The sequence below is a fragment of the Scyliorhinus torazame genome, unplaced genomic scaffold, assembly GCF_047496885.1.
Source record: "Scyliorhinus torazame isolate Kashiwa2021f unplaced genomic scaffold, sScyTor2.1 scaffold_373, whole genome shotgun sequence".
In the NCBI taxonomy this organism is placed as follows: domain Eukaryota; kingdom Metazoa; phylum Chordata; class Chondrichthyes; order Carcharhiniformes; family Scyliorhinidae; genus Scyliorhinus; species Scyliorhinus torazame.
The window spans coordinates 14,604-35,736 of record NW_027308100.1 but is presented as its reverse complement, the minus strand read 5'-3'; the positions used below and the strand labels follow the sequence as shown (position 1 = coordinate 35,736).

The window sequence follows — 21,133 nt, the reverse complement described above, 5'->3', positions numbered from 1 at the left end:
TCTCTCTGATCCCTCAGTGTCTCTCTCTGATCCCTCAGTGTCTCTCTCTCTGATCCCTCTGTGTCTCTCTCTGATCCCTCAGTGTCTCTCTCTGATCCCTCAGTGTCTCTCTCTCGCTGATCCCTCAGTGTCTCTCTCTGATCCCTCAGTGTCTCTCTCTAATCCCTCAGTGTCTCTCTCTCTGATCCCTCTGTGTCTCTCTCCGATCCCTCAGTGTCTCTCTCTGATCCCTCAGTGTCTCTCTCTCGCTGATCCCTCAGTGTCTCTCTCTGATCCCTCAGTGTCTCTCTCTCTGATCCCTCCGTGTCTCTCTCTCTGATCCCTCAGTGTCTATCTCTGATCCCTCAGTGTCTCTCTCTGATCCCTCAGTGTCTCTCTCTGAACCCTCAGTGTCTCTCTCTCTCTGATCCCTCAGTGTCTCTCTCTGAACCCTCTGTCTCTCTCTCTCTGATCCCTCCGTGTCTCTCTCTGATCCCTCAGTGTCTCTCTCTGATCCCTCAGTGTCTCTCTCTCTGATCCCTCCGTGTCTATCTCTCTGATCCCTCAGTGTCTATCTCTGATCCCTCAGTGTCTCTCTCTGATCCCTCAGTGTCTCTCTCTGATCCCTCAGTGTCTCTCTCTGATCCCTCAGTGTCTCTCTCTGATCCCTCAGGGTCTCTCTCACTGATCCCTCAGTGTCTCTCTCTGATCCCTCAGTGTCTCTCTCTGATCCCTCAGTGTCTCTCTCTGATCCCTCAGTGTCTCTCTCTGATCCCTCATGTCTCTCTCTGATCCCTCAGTGTCTCTCTCTCTGATCCCACAGTGTCTCTCTCTCTGATCCCTCTGTGTCTCTCTCTGATCCCTCAGTGTCTCTCTCTCTGGTCCCTCAGTGTCTCTCTCTCTGATCCATCAGTGTCTCTCTCTGATCCCTCAGTCTCTCTCTCTGATCCCTCAGTGTCTCTCTCTGGTCCCTCAGTGTCTCTCTCTCTGATCCATCAGTGTCTCTCTCTGATCCCTCAGTCTCTCTCTCTGATCCCTCAGTGTCTCTCTCTGGTCCCTCAGTGTCTCTCTCTCTGGTCCCTCAGTGTCTCTCTCTCTGATCCATCAGTGTCTCTCTCTGGTCCCTCAGTGTCTCTCTCTCTGGTCCCTCAGTGTCTCTCTCTCTGATCCATCAGTGTCTCTCTCTGGTCCCTCAGTGTCTCTCTCTCTGATCCATCAGTGTCTCTCTCTGATCCCTCAGTGTCTCTCTCTCTCTCTCTGGTCCCTCAGTGTCTCTCTCTGATCCCTCAGTGTCTCTCTCTGGTCCCTCAGTGTCTCTCTCTCTGATCCATCAGTGTCTCTCTCTGATCCCTCAGTGTCTCTCTCTCTCTCTCTCTGGTCCCTCAGTGTCTCTCTCTGATCCCTCAGTGTCTCTCTCTCTGACCCCTCAGTGTCTCTCTCTGATCCCTCCGTGCCCCTGATGCACGATCAATTGCACAAAGACTAAAGTTGGGTACAACTGTGGCTTTATTACAGTCAGATGCATGGCCTCCTGCTACAGCTGGCGAAATGGCAGGGCACTGGACGTCATGCATATTTATACAGTTCTCCGTGGGCGGAGCCAGCCGGCAGCAGCTACTGGCGAACATGTAGTGCATCTCCAATTACAGTGGATCGCCACATTCACCCCCTGTTAAAAATGAGTCTGGCGGGGGTGACATGAATCTATATACAATTAGTGGAATTATGTACTGTGGTAGGGAAAGAAAAGTCCATGTTGACGGTCCGGAGTCCGTCAAAGGTTCAGCCGGTCCGATGCTTTGGTGCTTCGTTGGGGGCGGCGAAGTCGGTGCTGGCGGTGGTGGAGGTGGCCCCGATGGCGGTGGTGGCGGTTCTGAAGCTGACCAGTCGTCGGGGAACTCCAGTAGTGTGCAGAAGCCCTCTTCGTCCTGTTGTGCGGAAAAGGGGAGGGGGGGGTGGTCTGGTGGGGTCAATATTGGCGGGCACATTGGTGGGGGGGGGGGGGTGGTTGGGGTGGAACCTGACGGTACCAGGTCCCTGCTGTGGCAGTGTTCGCTTGATTTGACCCTGATGGAAAAATAGTTTTTTTTCTCCCTACACCTCCGATCCCTCAATGTCTCTCTCTCTCTGATCCCTCAGTGTCTCTCTCTGATCCCTCAGTGTCTCTCTCTCTCTCTCTCTGGTCCCTCAATGTCTCTCTCTGGTCCCTCAATGTCTCTCTCTGATCCCTCAGTGTCTCTCTCTGATCCCTCAGTGTCTCTCTCTGATCCCTCAGTGTCTCTCTCTGATCCCTCAGTGTCTCTCTCTGATCCCTCAGTGTCTCTCTCTCTCTGATCCCTCAGTGTCTCTCTCTATGATCCCTCAGTGTCTCTCTCTCTGATCCCTCAGTGTCTCTCTCTGATCCCTCAGTGTCTCTCTCTCTGATCCCTCAGTGTCTCTCTCTGATCCCTCAGTGTCTCTCTCTGATCCCTCAGTGTCTCTCTCTCTGATCCCTCAGTGTCTCTCTCTCTGATCCCTCAGTGTCTCTCTCTCTGATCCCTCAGTGTCTCTCTCTGGTCCCTCAGTGTCTCTCTCTCTGATCCATCAGTGTCTCTCTCTGATCCCTCAGTCTCTCTCTCTGATCCCTCAGTGTCTCTCTCTGGTCCCTCAGTGTCTCTCTCTCTGGTCCCTCAGTGTCTCTCTCTCTGATCCATCAGTGTCTCTCTCTGATCCCTCAGTGTCTCTCTCTCTGATCCCTCAGTGTCTCTCTCTGGTCCCTCAGTGTCTCTCTCTCTGATCCATCAGTGTCTCTCTCTGATCCCTCAGTCTCTCTCTCTGATCCCTCAGTGTCTCTCTCTGGTCCCTCAGTGTCTCTCTCTCTGGTCCCTCAGTGTCTCTCTCTCTGATCCATCAGTGTCTCTCTCTGGTCCCTCAGTGTCTCTCTCTCTGGTCCCTCAGTGTCTCTCTCTCTGATCCATCAGTGTCTCTCTCTGGTCCCTCAGTGTCTCTCTCTCTGATCCATCAGTGTCTCTCTCTGATCCCTCAGTGTCTCTCTCTCTCTCTCTGGTCCCTCAGTGTCTCTCTCTGATCCCTCAGTGTCTCTCTCTGGTCCCTCAGTGTCTCTCTCTCTGATCCATCAGTGTCTCTCTCTGATCCCTCAGTGTCTCTCTCTCTGACCCCTCAGTGTCTCTCTCTGATCCCTCCGTGCCCCTGATGCACGATCAATTGCACAAAGACTAAAGTTGGGTACAACTGTGGCTTTATTACAGTCAGATGCATGGCCTCCTGCTACAGCTGGCGAAATGGCAGGGCACTGGAGGTCATGCATATTTATACAGTTCTCCGTGGGCGGAGCCAGCCGGCAGCAGCTACTGGCGAACATGTAGTGCATCTCCAATTACAGTGGATCGCCACATTCACCCCCTGTTAAAAATGAGTCTGGCGGGGGTGACATGAATCTATATACAATTAGTGGAATTATGTACTGTGGTAGGGAAAGAAAAGTCCATGTTGACGGTCCGGAGTCCGTCAAAGGTTCAGCCGGTCCGATGCTTTGGTGCTTCGTTGGGGGCGGCGAAGTCGGTGCTGGCGGTGGTGGAGGTGGCCCCGATGGCGGTGGTGGCGGTTCTGAAGCTGACCAGTCGTCGGGGAACTCCAGTAGTGTGCAGAAGCCCTCTTCGTCCTGTTGTGCGGAAAAGGGGAGGGGGGGGTGGTCTGGTGGGGTCAATATTGGCGGGCACATTGGTGGGGGGGGGGGGGGGGAGTTGGGGTGGAACCTGACGGTACCAGGTCCCTGCTGTGGCAGTGTTCGCTTGATTTGACCCTGATGGAAAAATAGTTTTTTTCTCCCCACACCTCCGATCCCTCAATGTCTCTCTCTCTCTGATCCCTCAGTGTCTCTCTCTGAACACTCAGTGTCTCTCTCTCTCTCTCTGGTCCCTCAATGTCTCTCTCTGGTCCCTCAATGTCTCTCTCTGATCCCTCAGTGTCTCTCTCTGATCCCTCAGTGTCTCTCTCTGATCCCTCAGTGTCTCTCTCTGATCCCTCAGTGTCTCTCTCTGATCCCTCAGTGTCTCTCTCTCTCTGATCCCTCAGTGTCTCTCTCTATGATCCCTCAGTGTCTCTCTCTCTGATCCCTCAGTGTCTCTCTCTGATCCCTCAGTGTCTCTCTCTCTGATCCCTCAGTGTCTCTCTCTGATCCCTCAGTGTCTCTCTCTGATCCCTCAGTGTCTCTCTCTGATCCGTCAGTGTCTCTCTCTGATCCCTCAGTGTCTCTCTCTGATCCCTCAGTGTCTCTCTCTGATCCCTCAGTGTCTCTCTCTGATCCCTCAGTGTATCTCTCTGATCCCTCAGTGTCTCTCTCTGATCCCTCAGTGTCTCTCTCTGATCCCTCAGTGTCTCTCTCTGATCCCTCAGTCTCTCTCTGATCCCTCAGTGTCTCTCTCTGATCCCTCAGTGTCTCTCTCTCTCTGATCCCTCAGTGTCTCTCTCTCTCTGATCCCTCAGTGTCTCTCTCTCTGATCCCTCAGTGTCTCTCTCTCTGATCCCTCTGTGTCTCTCTCTGATCCCTCAGTGTCTCTCTCTGATCCCTCAGTGTCTCTCTCTGATCCCTCTGTGTCTCTCTCTGATCCCTCTGTGTCTCTCTCTGATCCCTCTGTGTCTCTCTCTGATTCCTCAGTGTCTCTCTCTGATCCCTCAGTGTCTCTCTCTCTGATCCCTCCGTGTCTCTCTCTGATCCCTCAGTGTCTCTCTCTGATCCCTCAGTGTCTCTCTCTGATCCCTCAGTGTCTCTCTCTCTGATCCCTCAATGTCTCTCTCTGATCCCTCAATGTCTCTCTCTGATCCCTCAGTGTCTCTCTCTGATCCCTCAGTGTCTCTCTCTCTGATCCCTCAGTGTCTCTCTCTCTGATCCCTCTGTGTCTCTCTCTGATCACTCAGTGTCTCTCTCTGATCCCTCAGTGTCTCTCTCTCTCTGATCCCTCAGTGTCTCTCTCTGATCCCTCAGTGTCTCTCTCTCTGATCCCTCCGTGTCTCTCTCTCTGATCCCTCAGTGTCTATCTCTGATCCCTCAGTGTCTCTCTCTGATCCCTCAGTGTCTCTCTCTGATCCCTCAGTGTCTCTCTCTGATCCCTCAGTGTCTCTCTCTGAACCCTCAGTGTCTCTCTCTCTCTGATCCCTCAGTGTCTCTCTCTGATCCCACAGTGTGTCTCTCTCTGATCCCTCCGTGTCTCTCTCTGATCCCTCAGTGTCTCTCTCTGATCCCTCAGTGTCTCTCTCTCTCTGATCCCTCAGTGTCTCTCTCTGATCCCTCAGTGTCTCTCTCTCTGATCCCTCCGTGTCTCTCTCTCTGATCCCTCAGTATCTATCTCTGATCCCTCAGGGTCTCTCTCTGATCCCTCAGTGTCTCTCTCTGATCCCTCAGTGTCTCTCTCTGATCCCTCAGTGTCTCTCTCTGATCCCTCAGGGTCTCTCTCTCTGATCCCTCAGTGTCTCTCTCTGATCCCTCAGTGTCTCTCTCTGATCCCTCAGTGTCTCTCTCTGATCCCTCAGTGTCTCTCTCTGATCCCTCAGTGTCTCTCTCTGATCCCTCAGTCTCTCTCTCTCTGATCCCTCAGTGTCTCTCTCTGGTCCCTCAGTGTCTCTCTCTCTGATCCCTCAGTGTCTCTCTCTCTGATCCCTCTGTGTCTCTCTCTGATCCCTCAGTGTCTCTCTCTCTGATCCCTCAGTGTCTCTCTCTCTGATCCCTCAGTGTCTCTCTCTGATCCCTCAGTGTCTCTCTCTCTGATCCCTCAGTGTCTCTCTCTGGTCCCTCAGTGTCTCTCTCTCTGATCCATCAGTGTCTCTCTCTGATCCCTCAGTCTCTCTCTCTGATCCCTCAGTGTCTCTCTCTGGTCCCTCAGTGTCTCTCTCTCTCGTCCCTCAGTGTCTCTCTCTCTGATCCATCAGTGTCTCTCTCTGATCCCTCAGTGTCTCTCTCTCTGATCCCTCAGTGTCTCTCTCTGGTCCCTCAGTGTCTCTCTCTCTGATCCATCAGTGTCTCTCTCTGATCCCTCAGTCTCTCTCTCTGATCCCTCAGTGTCTCTCTCTGGTCCCTCAGTGTCTCTCTCTCTGGTCCCTCAGTGTCTCTCTCTGATCCCTCAGTCTCTCTCTCTGATCCCTCAGTGTCTCTCTCTGGTCCCTCAGTGTCTCTCTCTCTGGTCCCTCAGTGTCTCTCTCTCTGATCCATCAGTGTCTCTCTCTGGTCCCTCAGTGTCTCTCTCTCTGGTCCCTCAGTGTCTCTCTCTCTGGTCCCTCAGTGTCTCTCTCTCTGATCCATCAGTGTCTCTCTCTGGTCCCTCAGTGTCTCTCTCTCTGATCCATCAGTGTCTCTCTCTGATCCCTCAGTGTCTCTCTCTCTCTCTCTGGTCCCTCAGTGTCTCTCTCTGATCCCTCAGTGTCTCTCTCTGGTCCCTCAGTGTCTCTCTCTCTGATCCATCAGTGTCTCTCTCTGATCCCTCAGTGTCTCTCTCTCTCTCTCTGGTCCCTCAGTGTCTCTCTCTGATCCCTCAGTGTCTCTCTCTCTGACCCCTCAGTGTCTCTCTCTGCTCCCTCCGTGCCCCTGATGCACGATCAATTGCACAAAGACTAAAGTTGGGTACAACTGTGGCTTTATTACAGTCAGATGCATGGCCTCCTGCTACAGCTGGCAAAATGGCAGGGCACTGGAGGTCATGCATATTTATACAGTTCTCCGTGGGCGGAGCCAGCCGGCAGCAGCTACTGGCGAACATGTAGTGCATCTCCAATTACAGTGGATCGCCACATTCACCCCCTGTTAAAAATGAGTCTGGCGGGGGTGACATGAATCTATATACAATTAGTGGAATTATGTACTGTGGTAGGGAAAGAAAAGTCCATGTTGACGGTCCGGAGTCCGTCAAAGGTTCAGCCGGTCCGATGCTTTGGTGCTTCGTTGGGGGCGGCGAAGTCGGTGCTGGCGGTGGTGGAGGTGGCCCCGATGGCGGTGGTGGCGGTTCTGAAGCTGACCAGTCGTCGGGGAACTCCAGTAGTGTGCAGAAGCCCTCTTCGTCCTGTTGTGCGGAAAAGGGGAGGGGGGGGTGGTCTGGTGGGGTCAATATTGGCGGGCACATTGGTGGGGGGGGGGGGGGGGGGGTTGGGGTGGAACCTGACGGTACCAGGTCCCTGCTGTGGCAGTGTTCGCTTGATTTGACCCTGATGGAAAAATAGTTTTTTTCTCCCCACACCTCCGATCCCTCAATGTCTCTCTCTCTCTGATCCCTCAGTGTCTCTCTCTGATCCCTCAGTGTCTCTCTCTCTCTCTGGTCCCTCAATGTCTCTCTCTGGTCCCTCAATGTCTCTCTCTGATCCCTCAGTGTCTCTCTCTGACCCCTCAGTGTCTCTCTGATCCCTCAGTGTCTCTCTCTCTCTGATCCCTCAGTGTCTCTCTCTCTGATCCCTCAGTGTCTCTCTCTTTGATCCCTCAGTGTCTCTCTCTGATCCCTCAGTGTCTCTCTCTCTGATCTCTCAGTGTCTCTCTCTGATCCCTCAGTGTCTCTCTCTGATCCCTCAGTGTCTCTCTCTGATCCGTCAGTGTCTCTCTCTGATCCCTCAGTGTCTCTCTCTGATCCCTCAGTGTCTCTCTCTGATCCCTCAGTGTCTCTCTCTGATCCCTCAGTGTCTCTCTCTGATCCCTCAGTGTATCTCTCTGATCCCTCAGTGTATCTCTCTGATCCCTCAGTGTATCTCTCTGATCCCTCAGTGTCTCTCTCTGATCCCTCAGTCTCTCTCTGATCCCTCAGTGTCTCTCTCTGATCCCTCAGTGTCTCTCTCTCTCTGATCCCTCAGTGTCTCTCTCTCTGATCCCTCAGTGTCTCTCTCTCTGATCCCTCAGTGTCTCACTCTGATCCCTCTGTGTCTCTCTCTGATCCCTCTGTGTCTCTCTCTGATCCCTCAGTGTCTCTCTCTCTGATCCCTCCGTGTCTCTCTCTGATCCCTCAGTGTCTCTCTCTGATCCCTCAGTGTCTCTCTCTGATCCCTCAGTGTCTCTCTCTCTGATCCCTCAATGTCTCTCTCTGATCCCTCAATGTCTCTCTCTGATCCCTCAGTGTCTCTCTCTGATCCCTCAGTGTCTCTCTCTCTGATCCCTCAGTGTCTCTCTCTCTGATCCCTCAGTGTCTCTCTCTGATCCCTCAGTGTCTCTCTCTCTGATCCCTCAGTGTCTCTCTCTCTGATCCCTCAGGGTCTCTCTCTCTGATCCCTCAGTGTCTCTCTCTGATCCCTCAGTGTCTCTCTCTGATCCCTCAGTGTCTCTCTGTGATCCCTCAGTGTCTCTCTCTGATCCCTCAGTGTCTCTCTCTGAACCCTCAGTGTCTCTCTCTGAACCCTCTGTCTCTCTCTGAACCCTCAGTGTCTCTCTCTGATCCCTCAGTGTCTCTCTCTGATCCCTCAGTCTCTCTCTCTCTGATCCCTCAGTCTCTCTCTCTCTGATCCCTCAGTGTCTCTCTCTGGTCCCTCAGTGCCTCTCTCTCTGATCCCTCAGTGTCTCTCTCTCTGATCCCTCAGTGTCTCTCTCTGATCCCTCAGTGTCTCTCTCTCTGATCCCTCAGTGTCTCTCTCTCTGATCCCTCAGTGTCTCTCTCTCTGATCCCTCAGTGTCTCTCTCTGGTCCCTCAGTGTCTCCCTCTCTGATCCATCAGTGTCTCTCTCTGATCCATCAGTGTCTCTCTCTGATCCCTCAGTCTCTCTCTCTGATCCCTCAGTGTCTCTCTCTGGTCCCTCAGTGTCTCTCTCTCTGGTCCCTCAGTGTCTCTCTCTCTGATCCATCAGTGTCTCTCTCTGGTCCCTCAGTGTCTCTCTCTCTGGTCCCTCAGTGTCTCTCTCTCTGATCCATCAGTGTCTCTCTCTGGTCCCTCAGTGTCTCTCTCTCTGATCCATCAGTGTCTCTCTCTGATCCCTCAGTGTCTCTCTCTGGTCCCTCAGTGTCTCTCTCTCTGGTCCCTCAGTGTCTCTCTCTCTGATCCATCAGTGTCTCTCTCTGGTCCCTCAGTGTCTCTCTCTCTGGTCCCTCAGTGTCTCTCTCTCTGATCCATCAGTGTCTCTCTCTGGTCCCTCAGTGTCTCTCTCTCTGATCCATCAGTGTCTCTCTCTGATCCCTCAGTGTCTCTCTCTCTCTCTCTGGTCCCTCAGTGTCTCTCTCTGATCCCTCAGTGTCTCTCTCTGGTCCCTCAGTGTCTCTCTCTCTGATCCATCAGTGTCTCTCTCTGATCCCTCAGTGTCTCTCTCTCTCTCTCTCTGGTCCCTCAGTGTCTCTCTCTGATCCCTCAGTGTCTCTCTCTCTGACCCCTCAGTGTCTCTCTCTGATCCCTCCGTGCCCCTGATGCACGATCAATTGCACAAAGACTAAAGTTGGGTACCACTGTGGCTTTATTACAGTCAGATGCATGGCCTCCTGCTACAGCTGGCGAAATGGCAGGGCACTGGAGGTCATGCATATTTATACAGTTCTCCGTGGGCGGAGCCAGCCGGCAGCAGCTACTGGCGAACATGTAGTGCATCTCCAATTACAGTGGATCGCCACATTCACCCCCTGTTAAAAATGAGTCTGGCGGGGGTGACATGAATCTATATACAATTAGTGGAATTATGTACTGTGGTAGGGAAAGAAAAGTCCATGTTGACGGTCCGGAGTCCGTCAAAGGTTCAGCCGGTCCGATGCTTTGGTGCTTCGTTGGGGGCGGCGAAGTCGGTGCTGGCGGTGGTGGAGGTGGCCCCGATGGCGGTGGTGGCGGTTCTGAAGCTGACCAGTCGTCGGGGAACTCCAGTACTGTGCAGAAGCCCTCTTCGTCCTGTTGTGCGGAAAAGGGGAGGGGGGGCTGGTCTGGTGGGGTCAATATTGGCGGGCACATTGGTGGGGGGGGGGGGGGGGGTTGGGGTGGAACCTGACGGTACCAGGTCCCTGCTGTGGCAGTGTTCGCTTGATTTGACCCTGATGGAAAAATAGTTTTTTTCTCCCCACACCTCCGATCCCTCAATGTCTCTCTCTCTCTGATCCCTCAGTGTCTCTCTCTGAACACTCAGTGTCTCTCTCTCTCTCTCTGGTCCCTCAATGTCTCTCTCTGGTCCCTCAATGTCTCTCTCTGATCCCTCAGTGTCTCTCTCTGATCCCTCAGTGTCTCTCTCTGATCCCTCAGTGTCTCTCTCTGATCCCTCAGTGTCTCTCTCTGATCCCTCAGTGTCTCTCTCTCTCTGATCCCTCAGTGTCTCTCTCTATGATCCCTCAGTGTCTCTCTCTCTGATCCCTCAGTGTCTCTCTCTGATCCCTCAGTGTCTCTCTCTCTGATCCCTCAGTGTCTCTCTCTGATCCCTCAGTGTCTCTCTCTGATCCCTCAGTGTCTCTCTCTGATCCGTCAGTGTCTCTCTCTGATCCCTCAGTGTCTCTCTCTGATCCCTCAGTGTCTCTCTCTGATCCCTCAGTGTCTCTCTCTGATCCCTCAGTGTATCTCTCTGATCCCTCAGTGTCTCTCTCTGATCCCTCAGTGTCTCTCTCTGATCCCTCAGTGTCTCTCTCTGATCCCTCAGTCTCTCTCTGATCCCTCAGTGTCTCTCTCTGATCCCTCAGTGTCTCTCTCTCTCTGATCCCTCAGTGTCTCTCTCTCTCTGATCCCTCAGTGTCTCTCTCTCTGATCCCTCAGTGTCTCTCTCTCTGATCCCTCTGTGTCTCTCTCTGATCCCTCAGTGTCTCTCTCTGATCACTCTGTGTCTCTCTCTGATCCCTCTGTGTCTCTCTCTGATCCCTCTGTGTCTCTCTCTGATTCCTCAGTGTCTCTCTCTGATCCCTCAGTGTCTCTCTCTCTGATCCCTCCGTGTCTCTCTCTGATCCCTCAGTGTCTCTCTCTGATCCCTCAGTGTCTCTCTCTGATCCCTCAGTGTCTCTCTCTCTGATCCCTCAATGTCTCTCTCTGATCCCTCAATGTCTCTCTCTGATCCCTCAGTGTCTCTCTCTGATCCCTCAGTGTCTCTCTCTCTGATCCCTCAGTGTCTCTCTCTCTGATCCCTCTGTGTCTCTCTCTGATCACTCAGTGTCTCTCTCTGATCACTCAGTGTCTCTCTCTGATCCCTCAGTGTCTCTCTCTCTCTGATCCCTCAGTGTCTCTCTCTGATCCCTCAGTGTCTCTCTCTCTGATCCCTCCGTGTCTCTCTCTCTGATCCCTCAGTGTCTGTCTCTGATCCCTCAGTGTCTCTCTCTGATCCCTCAGTGTCTCTCTCTGATCCCTCAGTGTCTCTCTCTGATCCCTCAGTGTCTCTCTCTGAACCCTCAGTGTCTCTCTCTCTCTGATCCCTCAGTGTCTCTCTCTGATCCCTCAGTGTCTCTCTCTCTGATCCCTCCGTGTCTCTCTCTGATCCCTCAGTGTCTCTCTCTGATCCCTCAGTGTCTCTCTCTCTCTGATCCCTCAGTGTCTCTCTCTGATCCCTCAGTGTCTCTCTCTCTGATCCCTCCGTGTCTCTCTCTCTGATCCCTCAGTATCTATCTCTGATCCCTCAGGGTCTCTCTCTGATCCCTCAGTGTCTCTCTCTGATCCCTCAGTGTCTCTCTCTGATCCCTCAGTGTCTCTCTCTGATCCCTCAGGGTCTCTCTCTCTGATCCCTCAGTGTCTCTCTCTGATCCCTCAGTGTCTCTCTCTGATCCCTCAGTGTCTCTCTCTGATCCCTCAGTGTCTCTCTCTGATCCCTCAGTGTCTCTCTCTGATCCCTCAGTGTCTCTCTCTGATCCCTCAGTCTCTCTCTCTCTGATCCTTCAGTGTCTCTCTCTGGTCCCTCAGTGTCTCTCTCTCTGATCCCTTAGTGTCTCTCTCTCTGATCCCTCCGTGTCTCTCTCTCTGATCCCTCAGTATCTATCTCTGATCCCTCAGGGTCTCTCTCTGATCCCTCAGTGTCTCTCTCTGATCCCTCAGTGTCTCTCTCTGATCCCTCAGTGTCTCTCTCTGATCCCTCAGTGTCTCTCTCTCTGATCCCTCAGTGTCTCTCTCTGATCCCTCAGTGTCTCTCTCTGATCCCTCAGTGTCTCTCTCTGATCCCTCAGTGTCTCTCTCTGATCCCTCAGTGTCTCTCTCTGATCCCTCAGTGTCTCTCTCTGATCCCTCAGTCTCTCTCTCTCTGATCCTTCAGTGTCTCTCTCTGGTCCCTCAGTGTCTCTCTCTCTGATCCCTTAGTGTCTCTCTCTCTGATCCCTCTGTGTCTCTCTCTGATCCCTCAGTGTCTCTCTCTCTGATCCCTCAGTGTCTCTCTCTGATCCCTCAGTGTCTCTCTCTCTGATCCCTCAGTGTCTCTCTCTGGTCCCTCAGTGTCTCTCTCTCTGATCCATCAGTGTCTCTCTCTGATCCCTCAGTCTCTCTCTCTGATCCCTCAGTGTCTCTCTCTGGTCCCTCAGTGTCTCTCTCTCTGGTCCCTCAGTGTCTCTCTCTCTGATCCATCAGTGTCTCTCTCTGATCCCTCAGTGTCTCTCTCTCTGATCCCTCAGTGTCTCTCTCTGGTCCCTCAGTGTCTCTCTCTCTGATCCATCAGTGTCTCTCTCTGATCCCTCAGTCTCTCTCTCTGATCCCTCAGTGTCTCTCTCTGGTCCCTCAGTGTCTCTCTCTCTGGTCCCTCAGTGTCTCTCTCTGATCCCTCAGTCTCTCTCTCTGATCCCTCAGTGTCTCTCTCTGGTCCCTCAGTGTCTCTCTCTCTGGTCCCTCAGTGTCTCTCTCTCTGATCCATCAGTGTCTCTCTCTGGTCCCTCAGTGTCTCTCTCTCTGGTCCCTCAGTGTCTCTCTCTCTGGTCCCTCAGTGTCTCTCTCTCTGATCCATCAGTGTCTCTCTCTGGTCCCTCAGTGTCTCTCTCTCTGATCCATCAGTGTCTCTCTCTGATCCCTCAGTGTCTCTCTCTCTCTCTCTGGTCCCTCAGTGTCTCTCTCTGATCCCTCAGTGTCTCTCTCTGGTCCCTCAGTGTCTCTCTCTCTGATCCATCAGTGTCTCTCACTGATCCCTCAGTGTCTCTCTCTCTCTCTCTGGTCCCTCAGTGTCTCTCTCTGATCCCTCAGTGTCTCTCTCTCTGACCCCTCAGTGTCTCTCTCTGCTCCCTCCGTGCCCCTGATGCACGATCAATTGCACAAAGACTAAAGTTGGGTACAACTGTGGCTTTATTACAGTCAGATGCATGGCCTCCTGCTACAGCTGGCAAAATGGCAGGGCACTGGAGGTCATGCATATTTATACAGTTCTCCGTGGGCGGAGCCAGCCGGCAGCAGCTACTGGCGAACATGTAGTGCATCTCCAATTACAGTGGATCGCCACATTCACCCCCTGTTAAAAATGAGTCTGGCGGGGGTGACATGAATCTATATACAATTAGTGGAATTATGTACTGTGGTAGGGAAAGAAAAGTCCATGTTGACGGTCCGGAGTCCGTCAAAGGTTCAGCCGGTCCGATGCTTTGGTGCTTCGTTGGGGGCGGCGAAGTCGGTGCTGGCGGTGGTGGAGGTGGCCCCGATGGCGGTGGTGGCGGTTCTGAAGCTGACCAGTCGTCGGGGAACTCCAGTAGTGTGCAGAAGCCCTCTTCGTCCTGTTGTGCGGAAAAGGGGAGGGGGGGGTGGTCTGGTGGGGTCAATATTGGCGGGCACATTGGTGGGGGGGGGGGGGGGGGGTTGGGGTGGAACCTGACGGTACCAGGTCCCTGCTGTGGCAGTGTTCGCTTAATTTGACCCTGATGGAAAAATAGTTTTTTTCTCCCCACACCTCCGATCCCTCAATGTCTCTCTCTCTCTGATCCCTCAGTGTCTCTCTCTGATCCCTCAGTGTCTCTCTCTCTCTCTCTGGTCCCTCAATGTCTCTCTCTGGTCCCTCAATGTCTCTCTCTGATCCCTCAGTGTCTCTCTGATCCCTCAGTGTCTCTCTCTCTCTGATCCCTCAGTGTCTCTCTCTCTGATCCCTCAGTGTCTCTCTCTCTGATCCCTCAGTGTCTCTCTCTGATCCCTCAGTGTCTCTCTCTCTGATCTCTCAGTGTCTCTCTCTGATCCCTCAGTGTCTCTCTCTGATCCCTCAGTGTCTCTCTCTGATCCGTCAGTGTCTCTCTCTGATCCCTCAGTGTCTCTCTCTGATCCCTCAGTGTCTCTCTCTGATCCCTCAGTGTCTCTCTCTGATCCCTCAGTGTCTCTCTCTGATCCCTCAGTGTATCTCTCTGATCCCTCAGTGTATCTCTCTGATCCCTCAGTGTATCTCTCTGATCCCTCAGTCTCTCTCTGATCCCTCAGTGTCTCTCTCTGATCCCTCAGTGTCTCTCTCTCTCTGATCCCTCAGTGTCTCTCTCTCTGATCCCTCAGTGTCTCTCTCTCTGATCCCTCTGTGTCTCTCTCTGATCCCTCAGTGTCTCACTCTGATCCCTCTGTGTCTCTCTCTGATCCCTCTGTGTCTCTCTCTGATCCCTCAGTGTCTCTCTCTCTGATCCCTCCGTGTCTCTCTCTGATCCCTCAGTGTCTCTCTCTGATCCCTCAGTGTCTCTCTCTGATCCCTCAGTGTCTCTCTCTCTGATCCCTCAATGTCTCTCTCTGATCCCTCAATGTCTCTCTCTGATCCCTCAGTGTCTCTCTCTGATCCCTCAGTGTCTCTCTCTCTGATCCCTCAGTGTCTCTCTCTCTGATCCCTCAGTGTCTCTCTCTGATCCCTCAGTGTCTCTCTCTGATCCCTCAGTGTCTCTCTCTCTGATCCCTCAGGGTCTCTCTCTCTGATCCCTCAGTGTCTCTCTCTGATCCCTCAGTGTCTCTCTCTGATCCCTCAGTGTCTCTCTGTGATCCCTCAGTGTCTCTCTCTGATCCCTCAGTGTCTCTCTCTGAACCCTCAGTGTCTCTCTCTGAACCCTCTGTCTCTCTCTGAACCCTCAGTGTCTCTCTCTGATCCCTCAGTGTCTCTCTCTGATCCCTCAGTCTCTCTCTCTCTGATCCCTCAGTCTCTCTCTCTCTGATCCCTCAGTGTCTCTCTCTGGTCCCTCAGTGCCTCTCTCTCTGATCCCTCAGTGCCTCTCTCTCTGATCCCTCAGTGTCTCTCTCTCTGATCCCTCAGTGTCTCTCTCTCTGATCCCTCAGTGTCTCTCTCTCTGATCCCTCAGTGTCTCTCTCTCTGATCCCTCAGTGTCTCTCTCTCTGATCCCTCAGTGTCTCTCTCTGGTCCCTCAGTGTCTCCCTCTCTGATCCATCAGTGTCTCTCTCTGATCCATCAGTGTCTCTCTCTGATCCCTCAGTGTCTCTCTCTGGTCCCTCAGTGTCTCTCTCTCTGGTCCCTCAGTGTCTCTCTCTCTGATCCATCAGTGTCTCTCTCTGGTCCCTCAGTGTCTCTCTCTCTGGTCCCTCAGTGTCTCTCTCTCTGATCCCTCAGTGTCTCTCTCTGGTCCCTCAGTGTCTCTCTCTCTGATCCCTCAGTGTCTCTCTCTGATCCCTCAGTGTCTCTCTCTGGTCCCTCAGTGTCTCTCTCTCTGGTCTCTCAGTGTCTCTCTCTCTGATCCATCAGTGTCTCTCTCTCTGATCCATCAGTGTCTCTCTCTGATCCCTCAGTGTCTCTCTCTCTCTCTCTGGTCCCTCAATGTCTCTCTCTGGTCCCTCAATGTCTCTCTCTGATCCCTCAGTGTCTCTCTCTGATCCCTCAGTGTCTCTCTCTGATCCCTCAGTGTCTCTCTCTGATCCCTCAGTGTCTCTCTCTGATCCCTCAGTGTCTCTCTCTGATCCCTCAGTGTCTCTCTCTGATCCCTCAGTGTCTCTCTCTCTCTGATCCCTCAGTGTCTCTCTCTCTGATCCCTCAGTGTCTCTCTCTCTGATCCCTCAGTGTCTCTCTCTGATCCCTCAGTGTCTCTCTCTCTGACCCCTCAGCGTCTCTCTCTGATCCCTCCGTGCCCCTGATGCACGATCAATTGCACAAAGACTAAAGTTGGGTACAACTGTGGCTTTATTACAGTCAGATGCATGGCCTCCTGCTACAGCTGGCGAAATGGCAGGGCACTGGAGGTCATGCATATTTATACAGTTCTCCGTGGGCGGAGCCAGCCGGCAGCAGCTACTGGCGAACATGTAGTGCATCTCCAATTACAGTGGATCGCCACATTCACCCCCTGTTAAAAATGAGTCTGGCGGGGGTGACATGAATCTATATACAATTAGTGGAATTATGTACTGTGGTAGGGAAAGAAAAGTCCATGTTGACGGTCCGGAGTCCGTCAAAGGTTCAGCCGGTCCGATGCTTTGGTGCTTCGTTGGGGGCGGCGAAGTCGGTGCTGGCGGTGGTGGAGGTGGCCCCGATGGCGGTGGTGGCGGTTCTGAAGCTGGCCAGTCGTCGGGGAACTCCAGTAGTGTGCAGAAGCCCTCTTCGTCCTGTTGTGCGGAAAAGGGGAGGGGGGGGTGGTCTGGTGGGGTCAATATTGGCGGGCACATTGGTGGGTGGGGGGGGGGGGGGGGGGGGTTGGGGTGGAACCTGACGGTGCCAGGTCCCTGAGTGAGACAGTATCTTGGCGGCCATCGGGGAACTCAACGTAGGCTTATTGAGGGTTGGCGTAGAGCAGGTGAACCCTGTCCACCAAGGGGTCCGCCTTGTGGAGTCGGACGTGCCTACGGAGAAGGACCGGTCCTGGAGCAGCGAGCCAAGACGGGAGCGACACCCCGGATGTGGACTTCCTGGGGAAGGTAAAAACATGTTCATGGGGTGTGTTATTAGTGGCGGTGCACAGTAGTGACCGGATGGAGTGCAGAGCGTCAGGGAGGACCTCCTGCTAGCGATAGGCTGGGAGGTTCCTGGGCCGTATGGCCAGCTGGACGGCCCTCCAAACTGTCCCATTCTCACGTTCTACTTGCCCGTTTCTCCGGGGGTTGTAGCTGCTCGTCCTGCTGAGCTCAAGAATGAGGATCCCCTGTCACTGTGGATGCAGGCGGGGAAACCGAACAGAGCGAAGATGGTGCTGAGGGCCTTGATGACGGTGGCAGACGTCATATTGGGGCATGTGATGGCGAAGGGGAATCTGGAGTTCTCATCGACCACACTGAGAATATACGTGTTACGGTCGGTGGAGGGGCCCTTTGAAATCCACGCTGAGGCGTTCAAAGGGGTGGGAAGCCTTCACCAGGCGCACACGGTCTGGCCGGTAGAAGTGCGGCTTGCACTCCGCACAGACCTGGCAGTCCCTGGTGACTGTCCGTACTGCCTCGACGGAGTAGGGCAGATTGCGAGTCTTTGACCAGATGGTACAATCGAGTGACCCCCGGGTGACAAAGGCTGTCGTGTAGGGCCCGGAGTTGGTCCACTTGTGCGCTGGCACATGTACTTCGGGAGAGGGCGTCTGGCGGCTCGTTGAGCTTACCGGGGCGATACAAGATCTCGTAATTAAAGGTGGAGAGCTCGATTCTCCACCGCAAGATTTTATCATTTTTGATCTTGCCCCGCTGTGTGTTATTGAACATGAAGGCTACCCACCGTTGGTCCGTAAGGAGAGTGAATCTCTTACCGGCCAGGTAATGCCTCCAATGCCGCACAGCTTCAACGATAGCTTGAGCCTCCTTCTCGACGGATGAGTGTCGGATTTCAGAGGCATGAAGGGTGCGGGAAAAGAATGCCACGGGTCTGCCTGCCTGGTTTAGGGTGGCGGCAAGGGCGACGTCTGAAGCGTCGCTTTCTACTTGGAAAGGCAGTGACTCATCCACTGCGCGCATCCCGGCCTTGACGATGTCTGCTCTGATGCGGGCGAAAGCATGTTGTGCCTCGGCCGCAAGGGGGAATTGGGTGGACTGAATGAGTGGGCGGGCCTTGTCCACATAGTTTGGGACCCACTGAGCATAGTAGGAAAAGAACCCCAGGCTGCATTTGAGGCCCTTGGGACAGTGGGGGAGGGGAAGTTCCATGAGGGGGCGCATGCGCTCGGGGCCGGGCCCGAGAAGGCCATTTTGGACTACATAGCTGAGAATGCCTAACCAGGTCGTGCTGAACACACACTTCTCTTTGTTGTAGCTCCGGTTCAGAAGGGTGGCAGTGCGGAGGAATTTATCGAGGTTGGCATCGTGGTCCTGTTGGTCATGGCCGCAGATGGTGACGTTATCTAAGTACGGAAAGGTGGCCCGCAAACCGTACTGGTCAACCATGCGGTCCATCTCTCTTTGGAAGACTGAGACCCCATTTGTGACACTGAAAGGGACCCTAAGGAAGTGGTAGAGGCTACCGTCCCCCTTGAAGGCAGTGTATGGACGGTCTGACTTCCGGATGGGGAGCTGGTTGTAGGTGGATTTCAGGTCAATTGTTGAGAAGACCCGGTACTGCGCAATCTGATTGACCATATCAGATATGCATGGGAGGGGGTACGCGTCGAGCTGCGTGTACCGATTGATGGTCTGGCTGTAGTCCACGACCATCCTGTGTTTCTCCCCAGTTTTAACCACTACCACTTGGGCTCTCCAGGGGCTGTTGCTGGCCTCGATAATACCCTCCTTAAGCAGCCGCTGGACTTCGGACCTGATGAAGGTCTTGTCCTGGGTACTGTACCGTCTGCTCCTAGTGGCGACGGGCTTGCAATCCGCAGTTAGGTTTGCAAAAAGGGAGGGGGGATCGACCTTGAGGGTCGCGAGGCCGCAAACGGTAAGGGGGGGTAAGGGCCCACCGAATTTGAGGGTGAGGCTCTGGAGGTTGCACTGGAAGTCCAAGCCCAACAGGAGTGCAGCGCAGAGATTAGGAAGGACATAGAGGCGGAAGTTACTAAATTCTACACCCTGGACGGTGAGGGTGACTGTACAAAGGCGTCGGATCGGGACGGAGTGGGATCCGGAGGCTTGGGAGATCCTTTGATTGGCAGGGTGGACCGCGAGGGAGCAGCGCCTTACAGTATCTGCGTGAACGAAGCTTTCGGTGCTCCCGGAGTCCAGCAGGCTCGAGGTCGCGTGGCCGTTGATTTTAACCGTCGTCGACGCGGTGGCCAGGTTGTGCAGGCGAGATTGGTCCAGCGTCATCGAAGCGAGCTGCGGGTAGCCATCGGATGCTTCGGGTGGCGAGCGGGTGCGGTTCCGATGTCGAGATGTCCGGGGACCCTGTGGGGAACAAGATGGCTGCGCCCATGGTGCGCACATTGCGGGGTCGGGACAAGGTGGCTGCGCCCTTGGTGCGTACATTGCGGGGTCGGGACAAGATGGCTGCGCCCATGGTGTGCACATTGCGGGGTTGGGACAAGATGGCGGCACCCATGGTGCGCACATTGTGGGGTCGGGACAAGATGGCGGCACCCATTGTGCGCACATTGTGGGGTCGGGACAAGATGGCGGCACCCATGGTGCGCACATTGCGGGGTCGGGACAAGATGGCTGCGCCCTTGGTGCGTACATTGCGGGGTCGGGACAAGATGGCTGCGCCCATGGTGCGCACATTGTGGGGTCGGGACAAGATGGCGGCACCCATGGTGCGCACATTGTAGGGTCGAGACAAGATGGCGGCACCCACTGGTCACACATGGACCCGGGAGGAGAAGATGGCGGCTCCCATTGTGTGTCTGGCGTGGGGGGGGTGGCGATATCGAGCGCGATCACAGCGACTGTGCACACAACTGCGCAGGGCCTGGCACACAACTGCAAAGTGGCCCTTTTTACTGCAGGCTTTACAAACTGCAGTGCGGGCCGGGCAGTGTTGGCGAGGGTGCTTCTGCTGACCGCAGAAGTAGCAACGGGGACCCCCGGAGTGCGCGGATCGGCGTGCGGCGCAGGCGTATTGCGAAGGCAGGGCCCCGGCTGAGGAGGTTGTCGGCGGGGTCCAGGAGGGGTAGGAAGCGGTAGAAGGGTGGGCAGTGCGGTGGGAGAGGTACGATTGTACGTTATGGGATGCGACCGTCATGGAGAGCGCCAAGGTTTTCGTCTCCGCCAGTTCGAGCATGGCCCCTTCCAGCAATCGTTCTCGGATGCGGTCCGACGCAATCCCTGTCACGAAGGCATCGCGCATGAGGAGATTCGCGTGTTCGGCGGCCGTGACGGCCTGACAGTCACAGTCCCGGACAAGTGGAATTAGGGCCCGCCAGAAGTCTTCGATGGACTCACCAGGTAGTTGCGAGCGGGTGGCAAGTACATGCCTGGCGATGTGAGAACACTGACAAATGTTCTTTGAGGAGTTCCATCTCTTTTGTGTAAGTCGTGGCGTCTTGGATCAACGGGAACACGCTGGAGCTCAGTCGGGAACACGCTGGAGCTCAGTCTGGAGTACAGGACGTTTATCTTCTGAGCCTCCGTTGGCGCGGGGTCCGCCGCGTTGATGTAAGCCTCGAAACATGCTAGCCAGTGAGTAAAGTCTTTCCTGGCGTTGGGCGAGTGAGGATCCAGCTGCAGGCAATCGGGCTTAATTCGGATATCCATTCTGTGGAAAATCTGACTGTAATAAATTGATGCACGATCAATTGCACAATGACTAAAGTTGGGTACAACTGTGGCTTTATTACAGTCAGGTGCGAGGCCTCCTGCTGCAGCTGGCGAAATGGCAGGGCACTGGAGGTCATGCATATTTATACAGTTCTCCCTGGGCGGAGCCAGCCGGCAGGAGCTACCGGCGAACCTGTAGTGCAGGTCCTACCTTACATCTCCGATTACAGTGGATCACCACCGTCTCTCTCTCTAATCCCTCAGTGTCTTTCTCATTCCTCAGTGTTTCTCCTTCCATCTCATTTTCTATTTCCATCACTCATTCACAGACACATTTGGAATCAGTCTTCTCACATACATACCGCAGTTTTCATTTTCTGACTTTCTGTTATTTTCTTGTAGAATGGGAACGTACAATGTCTATCCAAGAGATGCCCCCCTTTGACTTGCAATGACCCATTCCTTGTACCTGGAGAATGTTGTCCTCAATGCCCAGGTGGGTGCAAGCATTCCGCAATATTACACAACTACGTGGGTCTGCCAGAGAGTCACACTGAGGGGAGTGGGGAATATCGAGAGTCACACTGAGGGGAGTGGGGAATATCGGAGAGTCACACTGAGGGGAGTGGGGTATATCGAGAGTCACACTGAGGGGAGTGGGGGATATCGGAGAGTCACACTGAGGGGAGTGGGGTATATCGGAGAGTCACACTGAGGGGAGTGGGGTATATCGTGGAGTCACACTGAGGGGAGTGGGTTATATCGGAGAGTCACACTGAGGGGATTGG

General features: G+C 54.2%; 1 protein-coding gene across 1 annotated transcript in view; it reads left to right on the top strand.

Annotated features, from left to right (window-relative positions):
- The window catches only part of LOC140406220 (kielin/chordin-like protein), a gene marked incomplete at its 3' end in the record, with an annotated part of 184,272 nt that extends 163,431 nt beyond the window's left edge, over positions 1–20,841 (top strand). Inside the window, exon 20 of the mRNA XM_072494362.1 lies at positions 20,748–20,841. Coding sequence (XP_072350463.1) covers positions 20,748–20,841 — 94 coding nt within the window. The remainder of the gene's footprint in view (positions 1–20,747) is intronic.
- Between the last annotated feature and the right edge of the window lie 292 nt (positions 20,842–21,133).